We start from the raw sequence: 19923 nt of genomic DNA on the forward strand, positions 1-19923 counted from the left end.
CTCTCTCTCCCCTCCCCACCCTCTCTCTCCCCTCCCCCACCCTCTCTCTCTCCCTTCCCCCACCCTCTCTCTCCCCTCCCCCACCCTCTCTCTCTCCCTTCCCCCACCCTCTCTCTCTCCCCTCCCCACCCTCTCTCCCCTCCCCCACCCTCTCTCTCTCTCTCCCCTCCCCCACCCTCACTCTCTCCACTCCCCACCCTCTCTCTCTCCCCTCCCCCAGCCTCTCTCTCTCCCCTCCCCCACCCTCTCTCTCTCTCCCCTCCCCCACCCTCTCTCTCTCTCCCCTCCCCCCACCCTCTCTCTCTCTCCCCTCCCCCCACCCTCTCTCTCTCTCCCCTCCCCCCACCCTCTCTCTCTCTCCCCTCCCCCCACCCTCTCTCTCTCCCCTCCCCCCACCCTCTCTCTCTCCCCTCCTCTCCCCCTCCACCTCCCTCTCACCACCTCCCTACCCCCTCCTCCTCCCTCTCACCACCTCCCTACCCCCTTCCTCCCTCTCCCCCTCCTCCCCCCTCTCTCTCCCCCCTCTCCCTCTCCCCTGCCCGAGCCCTCATCCCCCGCGCCAATCCCTCTTTCCGCCCCGGGGCCCGGGCCTCGGCACCTGGATGAACGCGTTCCCTCGGCCGTCACCCTGATGCCGTTGGCCGAGGCGAACACCCGCAAAGACATGGCCCAGCCGAGTCCAGCGCCCCGGTCAGCTCGAGGTCCGCAGCCGCTGTTCGGCCGCAGCCCACAAAGCACCCGAGCCCAGCGCCGGCGATGGCTCCACGGAGCTCCGTGCCGCCCCACGCCCTGACATGACCCTGCCCTCCCGAGCTGGCTTGAAGAGCGCCGGGGTAACCCTTCCCGCTCTCCAAGCCCCGCCCGAGATCAGCACTCCCGAGCCGAGCGGGGAACAGAGAGAGATGCCGCGTCTCAGCTGCTCCTGCTGCGCGCGCACCCTTTACTAAGGTAGCGGCGCTCGGCTGAGGCCCGCCCCTCCAGCCTTCACAAAGATGGCGGCGATCGGGGGCCGCTTGTTGACTGGGGCCGGGAGGTGCCTAGCTCGGGCGTGGGTGCGGAGGAGAGGCCGAGGCTTCGAGGCCTACCTGGAAAAACGGGGAAAGGTAGGAAAATTAATGAGATTAGATAAAAGATTTAGAAAGTAATTAACTTTTAAAAAAACAATATGTGTTTTAAAAGCAACGTTTTTTTGAAAGACGCAGAAAGCGGGAAAAAGAAAGGAAAAGTTTGGAATCAAGATGGCGGCGACTCACCTCGGTTCAGAACGATAAGGCCCGCCCACACACGCACCGATTGGTCGACCGTCAGGTCACCAAAGCGTAGGATTGGTCAATCGTCCCGTCACTCGACCGTAGGAGGGCCCGGCCGCACGCGCCTGGAACCCGGCGTACGATTGGCCGACCTCGAGGTCACTCTGTCGCTAATGAGCGGATAATGAGATGCTAATGAGCTGAATTTTGAACGTTTTTCGGATACCGCGGGCGCGATTTTTGTCCGGCCGAAACGTAAATACGCTTACGACCGTTTCGGAAAGGTAAGCTTTCTTTCGACGTAACGCACGCGTAGGTACGCTCTATAACTTTCGAGCGCATAGCCGGACAGACAGACAGAACGATCCGTAGATAGATAGATAGATAGATAGATAGATAGATAGATAGATAGATAGATAGATAGATAGATAGATAGATAGATAGATAGATAGATAGATAGATAGATAGATAGATAGATAGATAGATAGATAGATAGATAGATAGATAGATAGATAGATAGATAGATAGATAGATAGATAGATAGATAGATAGATTTAAAAAGTGTGATTTAAAAAAAAATGTATTTGAAGATTTAGTGCTGTTTTGGGGCTGTAGTATTTATAACTTTTGACAGGTCTTCCTGTCAGACTTATGAATGGAGCATTCCCTGCTCCAATTGGCTCCCCATGGCCCACGTGATCCCAGGGGACGCATCGAACTAACTGCGCCCCTGGGATACGCAAGCGCTGCGCGCCGGCAGCTGGACCAGGCCCCGGATCAGAATTCCACGGGGGCCCACAGCTCAACGGCCGACGCGCAAGGTAAGTGCAGGTCGGGGGCTTACACCCGCGGAAAGCCCCCAACCTAAATTTCTGGGCCAATATCTCCAAGTTCTTGACTTGGAGATATAGGGCATGGAGTTGGTCTGCACCAGTAATGCGGAATACCTTCCTAGTGAGTCAGCAGCCTGTTTACACAGCGCCCCAAATAATTTTCCATTGAAGTCAATAGGTGCGGTATAAAACGGTCTGCCGATTCGCTATCAGCCCATTTCATATTACTGCCGCAGACCAATTTCACTCCCATATTGCCCTTCCTTCATCAGTACTAGGTCAATATCCTGGAAATTCCTGTCTAACATCATTGTGGGAGCACCGTCACCACAAAGACTGCAGCGGTTCAAGAAGACTCGCCAACACCACCTCAGGGCAACTAGGGATGGGCAATAAATGTGGCCCTGCCAGCATCACCCACATTCCGAGGATGAATACAAAAAGAAATGCATTGAAAGGGGGTGAAAAATGCACAAAAATAAATGTCAAAACCATAATTTCCTAGTTTACCTGAGAAATTATATTTTGCCCCGTCAGAGCCCACTCGCTTTTCAAAACCTTTCTAAATCCACTGCTGTAAAAACAGTCTCTTCACTTCTCTTTTGTTCTCTCATCCCCATTTCCCAGCCCCCAAACTGGCCTTTTAATCTGTTTCATTTCCTGTGCTTTTTCAGTCCTGACGAAGGGTTTCGACCTGAAACGTTGACTCTATTTCTCTCTCCACGGATGTTGCCTGGCCTGCTGAGTTTTTCCAGCATTTTTTGTTTTTGCTGCAAAAACTTTACTTCTGTGCATTTACATTTTTTACCCTATTTTACAACTGATGGCATGTTGGATATATTTACAGCTGAAGTCAGGACAAATTCATGTCCTGCTGCATTCTCATTGTACTGTAGCTAGTTATTCTTGTGTGTCCTACGTGGGGCCAATGGATTTCAAGCTTTAACAGAAAAATATTCTGAATTGCAAAATGTGATGCAAAAACAGGAATAATAATCCTGAAATCCAATGTAATAAAAGAAGAATGTAACTTCTTCAGTCGCCTTGAAGCAGTAGCCATGGTCATCGGCCTTTATTTATCACTGTTTTTCAATTGTATGTTGTCTTTTGGTCTGTCAGCTTTTTATGGGCTGTGTCAGCTTTTTCTTTTAAAAGCTGTCTGGTAGTTTTCTGAGTTCTGTAGGTTGCCAGCTCCCGGTGCCTGGCAGGGCGCTGCATAAAACTGAATGTGCAATCAACATCTATCATAAACTTACGTCAATACAATGGGCCATCATTTGCTGTGGCAGGGCATCTAACAGCATCAGCCGTTAGCTAGACTTGTTCTTGCAAGTTTAGGTTTTTTAATTTTTTGTGTGGCAAGTTGCTGAAAGTGTGAGCTGATAATGTCGTAGCGAGGAAAACCGGGCACCTGAGACCTGAGTGAACAGGGAAAGCAACTGTGTATCTCCTTAACCAATCAGATTGAAGGATTGTGAAATTAACAGCGCAAGGACTGAGACGGAAGTGTAAGTTAGAGTGAGTGAATTCAATGTCAAATCAGGTACAGAAAGAGAAATAAAACAATGGAAAGAAAGATTGGATTAAGAGAAAAAGGCCTAGAAATTCAGTTGGTTGCGCCAGCCGTTAGCGCCTTAGGAGGAGTAGATTCCGGGCGCGAGGCGGCTTGCGCCCGGGCAAAGCGCGAACTGCGCCTCGCCCCAACTTCACTAGAGATTTAGCGGCGGCGCAAAGTCTTTGCGCGCGCTCAGCTGCGCGCGCAGATCATGACATAATTTCCTCGTGCAACGCCCTTTGTGCGCCCCCAACCGGAACTTCAGTCGCGCCGCCCCATTGTGCGCCTGGCGCCCCTAGCGACTGTGAAGTGGAACGGTGCTCAGCCGATGCGGGGCGCGGGGGGCGCAAATTAAAGGGCACTCATCCTGCAATATAAAACGCTGCCATTTTGCAGCACACCTCCTTGCAAAACGGATCTTTGGAGAGAGACCAAGGTAGATTGCTTTCTGCTTTGGCCCAACACTCGGGCAGGTACTTCTGGCTTCAGGCCACAGCTTTCAAAAAGTTTTTGCCTTCATTGACATCTCATTGTTTGCCAGCATATTATGGGGGCTGCAATGGGTGTAAACGCTGGCTTTCTCAATTACATCCAAAGGGCTCAGAGGCGCCATGAGAGACTGGCAGCCCTGGCTAGACGGAGAGGGGGCAACAGGCGTCGGCAAAGGAGGCCTTACCCACCCAGGGTATACCGCCAGCAGTTCTCTTATCTCCAGATGTCTGAGGAGCAGTGTGTTCGGAGGCTGCGATTCAGAAGGGAGGTGGTCACAGAGTTCTGCCAGCTGCTTGCCGGTGATCTGCAGCCACAGCTAAGGTGCAGGACGTCTCTGTCGGTGGCAGTGAAGGTGACGGTGGCTCTCAACTTTTATGCCACCGGCTCCTTCCAAGCTGCTACTGGCGACATTGCCAACATCTCCCAGTTCGCCGTGCATTGCTGCATCCGCCAGGTGACCAATGCCCTTTTCAAAAGGAGACGTCAGTTCATCTCCTTCTCCATGGCCCTTGCCAAGCAGCAACAGTGTGCAATGGGCTTTGCAGCATTCGCGGACTTCCCCATGGTGCAGGGCGCCATTGACTGTACGCATGTGGCTTTGCGGGCACCTCTGGAGAATGCCGAGGATTACCGCAACCGGAAGGGCTACCATTCGCTGAACGTACAGCTGGTGTGTGACCACAGGCAGCTCATCCTAGCTGTCAATGCCCGCTTTCCAGGCAGCAGCCACGATGCCTTCATCCTCCGACAGACTTCTGTGGCAGACATGTTCCAGGCCCAGCCTCACCCACGAGGATGGCTTATCGGGGACAAAGGCTATCCTTTGTGTACCTGGCTGATGACCCCGCTCCGTGCGCCCAGCACCCCTGCTGAAGAGCGATACAACGAGAGCCATCAATCGACCAGGAACATCATCGAACAAACAATCGGCGTCCCGAAGCAATGGTTCCGCTGTCTCGATCGTTCCGGGGGAGCACTGCAGTATTCGCCGGAGCGAGTCTCCCATTTCGTCGTCGTTTGCTGCATGCTGCACAACCTGGCTATCCGCGGGACTCAGCCACTGCCACCACACATTGGAGGACCACCTGAGGAGGAGGAGCAGGAGGAGGAGGAGGAGGACCAGCGCAGGAGGGAGGCACAAAGTGCAAGGGCCGCCCGTCGCCGGCTTATTGAACGTCGGTTCTAGGCCCCCTCTCAGGGACTGGCTTGTGCCAATGTCAGCAGATGAATGTAGCCGCTCCACAAGCCCTCAGCCGAGCAGGGCAACCAAGACTTTACCAAAAAACCACGCACACTGCAATTTAACAACAAAAATTTATTGAAAACCTCTGCCCTTCCCACATTACATGCTCATGTGGAGAAGCCCCCTCCAAAAACACAAAAATACCAATCTCGGCCTTACAAAAAGAAAGAAAGACACCAGTCTCGGCCTTACACAAATAAAGAAAGACACCAGTCTTGGCCTTACAAAAAGAAAGAAAGACACCAGTCTCGGCCTTACACAAATAAAGATAGACACCAGTCTCGGCCTTACACAAATAAAGATAGACACCAGTCTCAGCCTTACACAAATAAAGATAGACACCAGTCTCGGCCTTACGCCCAAACAACTGCACAAGTGTTGGCCTTCCAACAAGCACCAGGCATTTGTGCATACCTCTACTTTTTGCCCTGCGAGGGCGATGCCTTGCGCATCCTTGCCTGGCCCCTGCCCGCCCTGCTGCTCCTCCTCAATGGGAGCCCAGTGGCTGCAGCAAGGCTGGGGGAAGGCTGCTGGGGGGCAGATGGCGAGACGGCAGATGCCCTTGGGGGTCGGCCTGCACCAGCTCTGGCCTTGGAGGGGCCGGCTGCTGACTGTTCCAACTGTGGCTGGGCGGCAGCAGTCTGTCCAGCAGCTCGTGGCAGCTGCAATGGCGGAGTGGCAGTGTCGGCTGCAGGAATGGTGGCAACCTGGCAGATCGCAGGTGCTCGCTGGTCACCTGACACATTGGCACGCGCACGGGCCAGCACTGCAGCATGCGCAGCAACCAGCTGAAGGACAGATTGCTGGGCTGCTGCTGCGCGGCGAGTGCCCTGGCGAGGCCTGGCTGATCCAGCGAGGGTGGCAGCAGTTAGTGCCCGTGTGGCCCTGGTCTGTGTCCGCAATACAACAGCCAGTGAATGGACGGCACGACTGAGCACTTGGCTAGAAGCCGACTGTGCTGCCGTGAAGTCCTGCAGACTTGTGGCCTGTGCTGCCGCGATGTCCTGCAGACTCCTGGCCTGTGCTGCATTGATGTCCTGCACACTCCTGGCCTGTGCTGCATTGAATTGTTCCAGACTCCTGGCCTGTGCTGCACTGAATTGTTGCAGACTCCTGGCCTGTGCTGACCCGAATTCCTGCACACTCCTTGCCAGTGACTCTATGGAGTCAGGCATCCGTGCCACTGCAGCCATGAGCTCAGTGTGCCTGCGCTCAGCCTGGACGGCCATTTCCTCTAGGAGGCGTACCTCCTCTGCGCTGACCGTCGCAGAACTGGAGGCCGCACTCACCCTCTGGGGAGAAGTCCGCCAAGCTTCCCCACCCCTCCCGTGTTGCTGCAGGCCGCTGGGCCCCGGAGCTTCACTCTCCTCCGACCCTTCCCCCCGGCTCCCCTCCAGGGAAGACGTGTCCCCTACATCGGCATGGACTGGCGCGGCTGAGAGTGGCACTGATGGGCCGGCTTCCTCTTCCTCCTCCTCGTCTTCCGAAGGGCTGACAGTGGCAGCTTGAGGGCCCGCCTCCTCACCTGGCGATTCACCATCTGAAAGCAGGAAGGCACAAGAGTAGCTTTAGAGTGAGGACAGGGCGGCAGCGAGGGAGGCATGAGTGGTGCCATTCACCGCATTGGTCGGACAGTGGCAAAGGATGCTGATCTGATGCGCAAGTGGAACGAGAGAGGTCCAAAAGGTCATGCCCTTACCATTGGTGCCCAGAACAGGGTCGGCATCTCCAGTGGCGACGGGGCCAATCAGCCGGCCTCCCATAATGCGCTCCACATGCTGGTCGAGGTCGGAGAGCTCTTTGATGTCAGGACGGCCTCTCCCGGTCTCAGTTTGGTTGCGCCGGTTGTGCGCAACCTTGGCCTGCAAGAGAAAGGACGGCCTCTAAGTACAGTGTGTAGCCCTGATCTTGTCTGCACTGCCTCCCATGGTCGAATAGCTTGTACAGTGTGTAGCCCTGATCTTGTCTGCACTGCCTCCCATGGTCGAATAGCTTGTACAGTGTGTAGCCCTGATCTTGTCTGCACTGCCTCCCATGGTCGAATAGCTTGGACAGTGTGTAGCCCTGATCTTGTCTGCACTGCCTCCCATGGTCGAATAGCTTGGACAGTGTGTAAAGTGCTGAATGTGCAAGTGATTTTCATGCCAGTCCCATAGCTGCTGGATGAGGGCTGGCCATTAGGGCTTTCAGGTCCCTTTGCCCATAATGTGAGGTGCACATGCAAGGATGAGGAGGACACTGGAAAGGGTACTCACCCTGACAACCCGAGTGAGGTCGTTGAACTTCTTCCGGCATTGCACAGCAGTCCTGGCAACCACGCTGTTGGAAGAGACCCTGTTGGACACCTCCCTCCAGGCTTTCCGGTAGGCGCTGGGCAGCGGCCTCTTGCCACCTTCTGGGTACAAAACATGGCGCCTGCGCTCCACTCCGCCAACCAGCACCCTCAGGTCACCGTCGCTGAAGCGCTGCGCTCTCTCCCTGGCCTTCTCCATAGTCCTGGGCGTTGTACAGGTGAAGCTGAAGTGGTCAGGCCTAGGTTGAGGGCTGCAGTGTGCAGGGCGTGGCAGGCAAACAAATCGACCCTCCCCCTTTAAGAGCTGACCGGCGCCAGAGTGTCTGCCGTCAATCAAAAACTCGCCGCACCTGTGCTGCGCCCAGCCTCGGTGGTATCGCTCAGCACCGCCGGCTTAGCGCCTAAAGATAGTCGTGCATCGCCTGTTTTAGCGCAGCAGCAACCTCTTGGGGTGTTGCGACTGAATATCGGCGAAGGGGGCGCAAACTTTAGCGGCCGCCCGACTTTACCGCCCCAAAAGTGCCTATACTGAATTTCTAGGCCAAAAAGTTTTAAAAAATTTTTTAAATGAAAGATTTTACATTTTTAAAATCTCCAACAATTAAAAACTGAAGGAATGAGACTCCATACTTGTAATAGTTAATTTTCAGTACCAGAGAGTTTGACTGGCAGTAATGAACACATATCACTTCATTAAAAGGGTACTTAGACTGGAATGGACAAGACTTGTGTCGAGTTTAGTTCGTATCGACCATGCAAATACAGCAACTTCACGTCGCTCAGTGCATTTCAATGGTGAGGCAGACAGTGCGATGCCATTTTCGCAAAGCTAACGGTGGAGCGACACAACTCGGACAGAAACTTTGGGATTTTCACGTTTAACCTCGCAGCTGACCTTGCCTGAAGTTGCTGTAGCATTTGCCCATCAATAACGGCGATGCCATTAGCCTCACCATTAGTTTGACAGCAAAATCAGGCCCAATGTGTTAAGTATGCACAGCACCTACAGTTCCACGCACTCAGACAATGTTACAGAACTCTGAATGCTCATTATGCAGCAGGGCACTCTTCGCAGCAGCATCCTTCCGTTGCAACCGGCCCTCACATCCTTAAATACTTTTCCCCTGACAACTCCTTCCACCGACTGTAGCTGTACGATGCATATTCATATAATCACATCCACAATGAGCAAGCACATGGGTATTCCTGTATGTCTTCCTGGCAAATTCTGTATAGAGAAAACTGCATAACAAGAGGGAGAAGGCCCACCCACAACCTCAAATCCTATTAATTATTTTGAGGAGGTGGCCCAAGGAGTTGTCTTCTGGCAATGAGTCAATTGAGAGAGCAGGAGATGGAGATGGGGGAGTTCAGAGTTTACATGCAACTTCTCCTGCTCTTTTTTCTTATCATATACACATGCACACACTGACACCAAAGCATACACTGAAAGTCAAGGGCTGATTCTTGACTGGGACGCTTCCATCATGGAACACACCTCATAGGGAGCGCTGGTTAGGTAGTTGCGGGCTAATGGCCCCTTGATCCATTTAAATTATTTTGGGTATTAGTGGTATTGCTTTCACCTCTGAGTCAGAAGGTTGTGGGTTCAAGTACAACTCCAGAGACTTGAGCACAAAATCTAGGCTGACACTCCAGTGCAGTACTGAGGGAGTGCTGCACTGTTGGAGGTGCTGTCTTTTAGATGAGATGTTAAACCGAGGCCTTGTCTGCCCCCTCAGGTGGACGTAAATGATCCCATGCCACTATTTTGAAGAAGAGCAGGGGTGTTCTCTCCAGTGCCCTGGCCAGTATTTATCCCTCAACTAACATCACTGAAAAACAGATTATCTGGTCATTGCTGTTTGTGGGAGCTTGCTGTGTGCAAATTGGCTGCCGTGTTTCCTACCTTACAACAGTGACTCCACTTCAAAAAGTACTTAATTGGCTGTAAAGTGATTTGGGACATCCTGAGGTTGTGAAAGGCACTAGAAAAAAGCAAGTTGTTTTTTTCTAATAAAAACAGGCTGTGGACCCGTTATTTCTTGAACAGTGCTCGTGACATGCGCTGCTTCATGCTGGGAGCACCAGATAGGGAATCAACCCTAGAATTCCATGTCACTCAAACTGTTGAACAAGTTCTCACTGAGGTATCATTTCAGCATATGAGATTTTCTCTTTTGGAAAATTGCACACCTCCAGCCAGTAGTTTTCTATCCAAGAGCTTGAATAAATGAAAAATTACAGGCAGGGGGTGAGCAATTTCCCAATTTGTGTTCCCATAACATGCTGAGAATACCAATATAGAAAATGTCCCCTTTTATTCTTCTCTTTCTCTAGGTCTGCCATATGAAGCGGAGTTGCAGTCCAGGGACAAACAAAATTAAGGAAGCACCTCACAGCATGCCGCATTCCTCACTCGAATCCTGAAGAGCACCTGTGCATCCACCCCAGGGGATTTTAATACTGAGATGGAGGACAGGGCACTGGGTGATGCACATAGCATGAGTGACCAGCAATGGATCATGGTGGCAGAGGAGGGACAGGAATCTGCTGTTCTAAACGCCAAGTTCGCATCCGCTGTAAGCAGAGAAAAACATGGCTCCAGACCTCAGGAGCATCTGCTTGTAAAAGAAGGATGATTTCTGAACATCAAAGATTGTTGTAGTCATTGGAGATGGTGCCAAGCAACCTTTAGTAGACGCTGGCTAGTGTGAAGAAGTCCACTGCCCACATCTGTGATGTGTTGATGCATGGAATTCCAGAACATCATGGAGCATGTAGCAACTCTAGGGCACTCTTCAGTACAGCCTCTTGTAGCAGGAGCCCCATGGCCAGTCATAGCATTTCTTGTGAATGCTTAAACTGCTGCCATAGAGGTCTTGGGCTACAATGTGCAACATGCTCTCTCCTGCACCTTGGACAGGCTTTGCGATTGCATGGAGAGAGCCATTGATAGGGCTTTCAACAATTTCATTGCCGCTATCACATGGGTCAGTGGGCATGGTGAGACAGTGTCTAATAACAGGGCAGGCATGGGCATGATGATGGTACTGTTTGTCAGGGTGACAACATATCACAAAGGCCAAGGGCAATCTCAATTCCAAGAGCCACCCTGCGGACACACAACAGTCAGCCACTTCATATACTCATGCTGCTGAAGGAGCACGTGCAACTATGTCCACCACAGCTATGTTGTTACGGTGTTGGATAATATATCAGCAAGTGCAGGAATAGTATCTCTGGAAGTTATGTATGAAGTGAAGACAGTGTAGTTAAGGCATATTTGTATAGGACATAGTGATGAGATGGGGAGTACCATTTATGGATTGGATGGATGGAGTAATTAGAAGGTCTCCTCAGTGGGAGGCTGGAGAATGGCTCTAACAATAGCCAATGTTGGTTCAGCAGCTGAACTCAGCCTCCTCCATTTCCTCTTGGTTGTAGTCCAGGAGCAGCAGTCTGTAGCAGGGCTTCGCACGGGCTCCAGCACTCAGGGGTCATTGACCGCAAGCATCTCAGGACTCTGAGCAAGATACACAGTAGCCGACCACCAGCTCTGATCAAGCTTGATAGAAGTGGTACACTTAGGAAGCCATCCATTAAGAACAGCACTAAGGGTTGACACTTGGGTGTTTCATTACTTAATACGCAACTATTTGTTTTCTTGTCCTCTGGAGCCCACAAAAATAATCTGGACCACTGCCGTCCTGGGACCTCATCGACTGTGACATGACCCCCCCCCCCTCCCCCCCCCCCACCCCACTGTGCCCCGTAACCTATCTAGTTGATGGCCAGCCAGTGCAATCCGCTGGCCGGTCGTGCAAAAGTCAAAATCAGCCCCACTCCCTCCTCCTCTGTTGGTTGCTCCCAGTATTCTGTTAAAGCGGCTCTGTTGCTGGAACTTAAGAGGTGTGAGAGAGTGGGGCAGGGTGACTCTCCCTCTGATTTTTCCTATAAGGATATTCTTGGCCTCTGCCTGTTGTCTTCCTATGATAACAGGATTGTGATCCAGAACTCTCTGAGTAGAGGATGGCAGTAGTAACACAGTAGAAATATAAGTGCTCCCTTGACAATTATCAGTTCATTCAATCAATTATTTATCAGTGACGCAGTCAATCGTTCACTGTTCCCGATCGAGAATGAGTGTATTTGAACCCCATAGGCTGAGTAGGAGATATTCTGAGATGCTTTTCATGTATTTTGTATTACATTAGCTTCTTGGTACAACGCTATCACCGTTCAGCTTTTAATGAGCCCCAAAGAGAAAAAAAAACTAAAAGTGTAGAGGAAAATCAAAGTAACCTTCGCATGAACATATCAGCTGTAGCCACAAGACTACTGAATTAAAAAAAATGGGCCTTCACAAACAGATCTAGTCCACACCATCTTTGATACAGTAATGACCTGCCACTGCACAAAAAGTGGAGGTTTGCAATTAAAACAGAAAAGGGTTCCAAGGCTTGAAGGCTTTGCTTTTAATTCTCATGAGGTGGTGTTACTTCATCAGATTACTTTGCTTCTCCTTTTGGAATAGAGTTTTACTTTAAGAAGCAGTGGTCAGCTGACCAATGACAGGGTTCACATTTTTAAACTTTGGAGATTTCTGTTGTCCATGTATCATTGCTAAGTGTATGTGAGGTCATTCGAAACAGTGGGGTTTGTTTTCAACTCTGGTACCTGGGCGGTAATGGAATGAGAACCGCGGGGTGGGGGCGGTAGCTGAGCGGGGGGGGCATCTACAAATGCCAGACAATCCGCTCTGCCAGGTTACCACACAGGCGGCAAATTTGAAAATTAACCCCAATGAAAGTCAGTAATAGGAGTCATTGAAATATCACAGGCTGTGGCTTTATACCACTAAATGGAACAATTCGTCGGGGAGTTTGCATTTCCGACCTTTCCAAGGTAACTGGAATTAATACAGTTCAATAAATAAAGACTGCAATGATTGCAGTTGAAATAAGGTTTATCCATTTTTCTCTCCAGTCTCCCCTAGCTACGCAGCGACTGCAGACAAAAGCGATAGTTGGTGGCCACATGCTTTGAGAAATCGCTGCCAATACATCTGCAGCAAATGTTCCCCAGCGTCCAATATGGTCAGTCTGTGCTGTAACTTTTGGAATAGAATTATTTGAAGAAATTATTAAACAGTGTAAACATGGTGGCTTTCTTCACTTTGGTCTCACCCAAGCCCTTCAAAGCTGGGATGGAGACTGGCCTTACCTGATAGAAGCTCTAGTCATTCCTACTTGTCACAATGTCAACATTTTGCAAATTGTAAAACATCTTTAAATAATTCGTAAGGTCCCTGTTTGGAAAACAAGTTTCTGTTTTGTGTTGTACCTTGCATGCTTATAGCTGTACGGTGTGCAGGATCTGCTAACCCCACCCTTCTGTTTACTACAAGAAGTAGTCAGCCATACCACAGTGACTTTGGCGCAGAATGGGTGATGCCATCATTGGGGAAAAAACATGAATAACCTCCCAAGCCCGAATGAAGAAAAGCTTGTCACACAAATTTCCTTAGGGTCTGAAGTGTCAATAACCCGGTTTAGCGGGTTAACCTTGCGTCGCAGCGGACCAAATGACTCAGCTGGGGCTCATCTGCGCACCTCCGTCCACTGCTGCATTGGCTCAAAGTCTGCAGCAGCAGGAAAGCACAGCCAAGTTCCAGTACTGCCTCCAACGCCACGCCTCCCACTGTGCTAGCTGCCCATTGACAAATGAACGGGCGAGGGGAGGAACGCACTCCCTGTGGATTTGGTTGCACGGAAGCTAATGAGGTGCCTGTCCTGGGATGCACTTGCCTTGTAAGCTGTAGAGTTCGCTGACGCTATTCTGCCTGGTGATGTGATGCCAGTATGCGCTGCGAGGGAGTGTTATCGTCATCAGTGTCATCTCCTCGCTGGGACTGGACTGCAGCTGAAATACAGAAACAAAGTTGTTTCAGACATGCTCGGAAGTGCAATACCAAAAAATAAAAATGACAGCACTTCAGGAAAAAGAACACCTTTGAAAGAATACATGCAAACGGAATGAAAACACCAAGCGCACTGATGTGGCCTGGAGTTTGTGTGTATGGTTCATCAAACTGAGAGATGACAGTGAAGGGAGAGTGGAGCAGATTTTCACTTTGCACACAATGACAGAATTAAGCACTTCTAAGTTAGACATGGCTTGCTCCCTCTTCCTGTCTCTAACAACCCATCTCCAAGTTGGCCACAGAATTAGAGCATTCCAGCAACCTGCCGTTTCCATTTCCCCATCTCACTAATCTTCTTGACCTCGCAGAGTGAGAGCGTCCTAATTAGTGCTGCAGCAGCAGGAATCTGTCTGGAGATCTGAAGCTTCTGTTTATGTCGTTTAGTAAAATTAGAAATATTAAAGGAGAAGGTAGTTCTTATGTTCAGTGTGGAGGATTAGCTCCATTTAAGTATTCCGTGTTGTTATTCTTTAAAATACTGTCTTTACAGTCAGAGAAATCCATTGTTAAAGTGCCTGGAACTATTTCATTTCAATGAACTGCAGGTTGTCTCATCCTTGTTAAGTCTTCTGTTGTTAACTGAAAACGGCTTGTAGCGAATGGTTGGGTGCCATCAAAACTTTTATTGCTATTGGTAGTAGGGTGCTGATGCTGCAGGTCCCATTACAGGAAATTCATCTATGGCTTTCTTGGTGAGGCATAGCTTCCTCTGAGATTGGTCCTTGGTGAGGTCAAAGAAGCTATATCACCCAATGCAGTAGTGGATCCTGATAGTTCTTTTACGGCCCAGGACTTCATTAGGCCGCTTCTGCTGCTTGTTCTCTTCTTCCAATGTGCCCAATAAAGTGAGTCTTGTTGAGCACCTCTGCTGCTTTAAGGTCTGAAACAAGGTTATCCTGTGCTGGACTTCTCCTAACTCACCATGTCACCTTAATGCCAATGTTATAGTTGCCAATCATTAATACGATTTGGACTGCACGGCAAGTGTGAGTAAATTTGCCTTTAATTTGTGCGTAACAATTTAACAAGCCAAAAATTTTACTCGGGTTTGTACACTAATGCCAGGTGTATGCTTTCGTTAATTCAATTTGGCCCCAAGAGGCATTTTGAGGGTGTAGCTAAAAATGCCCCAATGCTCCATTAATGCTAATGCAACAAGTGACTATACATTAACCCTCGTTTAACTGCCCTTGACATCAAGGTGGCATTCGACTGAGTATGGCACCAAGAAGCCATAGGAAAACTGAAGCCAATGGGAGAAAACCCTTCGATGACTGGAGTCACGCCTAACACAATGGAAGATGGTTATGGTTGTCGAAGACCAGCCAACACAGCCCCAGGACATTACTTCCTTAGGGAAACATTCACAATCCAATCATCTTCAACTGCTTCATTAATGACCTTGCCTCTGTCATAAGGTGAGGAGTGGGGCTTTTTGCTAATGATCCATCTCCATTCATAAATGAAACAGTCTATACCAGTCTACAGCAGGACCTGGATAACATCCAGGCTTGTGCTGACAAGTGGCCATAACATTCATGCCATGTAAATGCCAGGTAATTACCATCTCTAACAAGGGATAGCCCAGCCAACTCTCATTGACCGATAGCCGATACCCCCACCATCGACATCTTGGAAGTCACCATTGACCAGAAGCTGAACTAGACCACCCATATCAACACCATGGCTATAAGAACAGGACAGATGCTGGGTACTCTGTGATGAGTGGTTTACCTCCTGACTTCTCAAAGCTTCTTCACCATCTACAAGGCTGAAGTCAGGAGTATGATGGAATAATCTCTACTCACCTGGATGGGTGCAGCCAGAACGATACTCAAGAAGCTCAACACAATCCAGGATAAAGAAGTTTCCTTGACTGGTGCCCTGCCATTCAACTTAATATCCACCACAGTATGTACAGGAAGTACTGCAGCTACTCGCCAGGGTTACTTCAACAGCACCTCCCTTCCCTGTGACTTCACTCACCAAGAAGGACAAGAGCAGCAATGTTGTAGGATAACCATCACCTCCAAGTTCCCCTCCAAGTCACAAAACACCCTCATTTGGGCATACATTGGTGTTCCTTCATTGTCACTGGGTCAGAATCCTGGAATTCCCTATCTAACATCATTGTGGAAGTACTATCACACGGACAGCTGCGATTCAAGGAGAAGGTCCACCATCAACTTTTGAGGGCAACTAGGATGGGCAATAAATATAGCCTCGTCCATGCCACCCACATCCCAAGAACAAATTAAATAGAATGCACAGACTCATTTCATTCACTAAGTGATGCAAACAATGAAGTTTGGAGGACATAACATATGTCTTAATGGTCACCCAATCAGAATGAAGGTAGAAAAACATCAACAAGGTTTAGAGAGAGGTTTTTGCAGTGTGTACCACTGTGAAATGCTTCTCCATTACTGGTGAGTAAATATAATCTTTTTATCTATTTGTTTAGTGAAATCATGCTGTGCGATATTAGCTTATGAGCATGTGAGTTCAAATGAAATGGTTTTGTTTTTTATTTTAACTGAGGCACTAACCTGTTTATTGGAACAAATAACATGTTAAGATACCAGATAACACATTTTGGATGCTAATTGCACAGAATGCAATTTCACCCACTAATGTTCATTGGCAGCTAGGAGCTGCAAGAACATTTTGAAAAGAGGATGTCACATTGTTAAGTGACTCATTGCAATAGGTCTATCAGTGACTTTTTCTCTACTAATTAATTTGTGCCACAACAGCTTTTATCAAGCATCTAATTTTGCTAACAGCATTCTACTATTATCAGTTTATCCCTAATGTTGTGGCTTACGAACAAAGATTAAAGCAACTGTTTCTTTATCTTCTTATAACTGCACCTTTGTCTTGGTACTTTGTCTGTCTCTCTGTCGCAGCCATTTGGTTTGTCTTTTCACTCTTTTTGCCTGCTTCTTTCTTTCTTTCTCTCTCTCTCTCTCATTGTATATATATATATGCCTCAAACAATTCCTCTTGTTGGAGGGTAGCTTTGACTTTAAGTGCGCCAAGATATACTGGTGGTTGCAGGTCAGCCACCCGTTTTACACCCCATTCGATTTTTCTTTCCATTTACTTCAATGAAATGGAAAATCAGACGGGGTGGGCAAGGTGTGGCTGATCCACTGCCACCAGTTTACCGTCCCCTGTAAAATGAAAATTACCCCCCGCAACCCTCCCCCCCCCAGTCTCTCCATTTGTTTCAAAAACGTTTTCTCATTCTTTATCTATATCTCCTTTCTTCTGCTCTTTCTTCTGTACATCGCCCTTGATCTCTGTACGCTCCTGATACATGTTGCTTGTCTGATTTACTCTTTTAGCACTTTGAAAGGGAAGGAGGCAGGGTCGGTGGCGGGGGGGGGGGGGAAGGAGTAAGGCTAACAAACTGGACGGAATGAGGCACTCTGAATGGCCCGTCTTGCTGTCAATCATTAAAAAAACATCTTATTTGTCCTTCTACAATGAGCTGAGTACCTCAAAAATAAAACGTTAAATTGTTTGTACCAGGATTATATTTAATTATTGATATAAGGACTGAACATTCATATTGTGTGACACAAGCTCCTATCTGTTAGCCCCGTCCTCCTGAATATATAGGCTGAGCAGAAACTAGCATTGTTACCCTAGGGATAAAAAGAACGGTCTCCAAATGGCAGGATGTGACAAATGGTACAAAAGCAAAATACTGCAGCTGCTGGAAATCTGACATAAAAATCGGTGTTCGCCACAGATTTGTAATACGGTCTCAGCTTTTTACCACATATATTAATGACTTGGAATATGGAAATGGAGAACCGCAAATCCAAATTTTTACAAGACACTAAGTTAGAAGGCACAGTAAGCTGAGTAGATGGGAACAGGAAGTTGCAAAGGGACCTAGACAGACTAAGTGAGTGGACAAAACTATAACAGATGGAGTTCAATGTGGGGAAGTGTGAGGTCATCCACTGTGGATCCGAGAAAGACAAATTGGAATATTTTCTTAATGGTGAGAGACTAGGAGCTGGGGAGGAGAAAAGGGATTTGGGGTGTCCATGTGCACAGATCATTAAAAACAAGTGCACAGGTACAAAAAGTAATCAAAAAGGTTAATGGAATGTTGGCTTTTATAGAGCAATAAATAGCTCACAGTAGTATTGACAATGTACCTTTATGCAAGGAAAATCATACTGAGTGGGCTCCAACAGCCCAGCCATCTCTCCTTGACCTTCTTTGGCCTCACCATCTACATCTTGGGAGTCACCATTCACCGAAATAGGTGGGGGCCTCCTCAAATATTGAAATTGGGGTCCTGTGCTATCTGTAGGAACCTGATGCAATTATGGTCTTGCACTGGGCCCTGCCAAACCAGCCTTCCTTAAAGGCACTGCTCAGAAAACGTGGGAAAAATCACTGTGGCATTGATTTGTGTGTGGACAGGTGGAGCATGCATGCTCCTCTTGGCCCCACAAAAATCTTCTCACCCGCCGCCGGACCCTCCGCTTTACGTTGCAATATCTGGCTGGTCTCCGCGGAGCAGCTGGCCGAATTTCCCACCTGCCTCACTGGCGAGCCTCCTGTCAACACTCCTACAACACTGGGACTCGCCAAAATTATTCAGATGTGGCACGACCATGAAGATTGGTTGCTCCTCACACTGATTCCATCGGGCAGGGGCTGCCAGACACACAAAAATATATCCCATCACTTTCTGTAGACACCCCAACTGGCCAGATGGATTGCAATGGTTCTTTCTGGACCTGTACGTTCCTACTTTTCTATTATATAGAATGATGGCCTCATCAACATCACTGACAATCATCCAAAGATCCTTTTGGATTTTTCTTAGTAGGTTGTTATCATCACCAAATCATAGGTCAGGAGCAGGTTTGCCATGTGATCCAAAGTCAATTTTTTTTTGGTATTCCTCCATTGTAACCTTGATTATGAGCTTCAGGAAGGTGTCAAACACATCTGGTGGTAGTGTGCATTTCTGCTGACCAGATTATTATTCTGAACTGCTCTACCCACTGCTGTGCCATACAAGTCCTTTAGGAGATGGACCTGTTTATAGTCCAACATGCCACAAGATGTTAATTAAGCCAGCATGTTATCAAAAAGCTTTTTGCAATAGATAAGGTAGTTAAAGTAACAACTGTAGCATTTTGATACTGCAGTTCGCTCTCTGCAATCTGTTTTGACACTCAGTTCCACTGTTCCTCAGTCAGCTCTGAGGCCAGACTGCTCCTGGATAATTGGGCATCAAATCTTCAGCTTCATACATGCCCTTATCACTTCCAAAGCAACATGCATGCATTAACGGGTAATATGTAATATTTTCAGCACACAAGCCAGTTTCCCTATTCCGGGATCATAATAATCACAGATTTTTCCCATTGTTCAGTAAAGTTCTTTCACTCCAGTTTTCTAAGCAGATTGTATGATAGCTTAAATAACAACAGAAAACGCTGGAAAAACTCAGCAGGCCAGGCAGCATCTGTGGAGAGAGAAACAGAGTTAACGTTTCAGGTCGAAGACCTTTCGTCAGAACCTGTTTTTCCAGCGTTTTCTGTTGTTATTTCAGATTTCCAGCATCCGCAGTATTTTGCTATTGTATGATAGCTTGTCTGATTCATCTTCATCGGACTTGATGAGCTCAGCAGCATTTCCAATCTAACCTGGAGATCTTTCAGCTTTCATTTTTCTGATGGCTGCCTGGCTGTGAGAGTAAATTTCAGTCTTGTTTGATTCTAAGGTCCCAAGGGTGCTATTGACATTAGTTTGATAGTTATATGATTGGCAGAGTATTCTTTCCTCCATTTCTTGAAATTGTGTACATCAGTAATCAGCTTATTTTCTTTGTTCCATACTGTGGTGTGTTGCAAATTTCTTTCTTGATCCATAACCTCTTTTTTCAGTTTAAAAGCATTTTGCTTGCTTGCTTTGACAGATGCTTTTTTCCATTATGATGCAATTGTTGTTTGTCCATCTTTCACAATCTTTCTTCCCACCTTGTTGGCTTCCCACATAGCAGAGGAAGTTGCGTTATATCTTACTCTCCCTTAGGCTAAATCTGTTATTACTAAGCTTAACGATTTTCTCTGATATCCATGGCTTTGTCTTGATTTGCTTTCTCCGGGAGTTTTCTTGTCCTTGTAATTTTGCAAATCAGTTTGTTAGTTCCATCTGGAAATGCCACTGTGCTAATTTGTTCTTCACAGATCAGGGCCTTTTGATATGACCTGGGGGGCTTTCACATGGG

At 48.3% G+C, this 19923-nt stretch overlaps 1 protein-coding gene across 1 annotated transcript in view; it reads right to left on the reverse strand.

Annotated features, from left to right (window-relative positions):
- Positions 1 to 19923, reverse strand: part of dok6 (docking protein 6) — a 759619-nt gene that overhangs the window by 59028 nt on the left and 680668 nt on the right. Inside the window, exon 7 of the mRNA XM_085993440.1 lies at positions 13477 to 13591. Coding sequence (XP_085849566.1) covers positions 13477 to 13591 — 115 coding nt within the window. The remainder of the gene's footprint in view (positions 1 to 13476; positions 13592 to 19923) is intronic.

The sequence above is a fragment of the Somniosus microcephalus genome, chromosome 7, assembly GCF_052327205.1.
Source record: "Somniosus microcephalus isolate GS21.2 chromosome 7, FLI_Smic_1.0, whole genome shotgun sequence".
Classification (NCBI taxonomy): domain Eukaryota; kingdom Metazoa; phylum Chordata; class Chondrichthyes; order Squaliformes; family Somniosidae; genus Somniosus; species Somniosus microcephalus.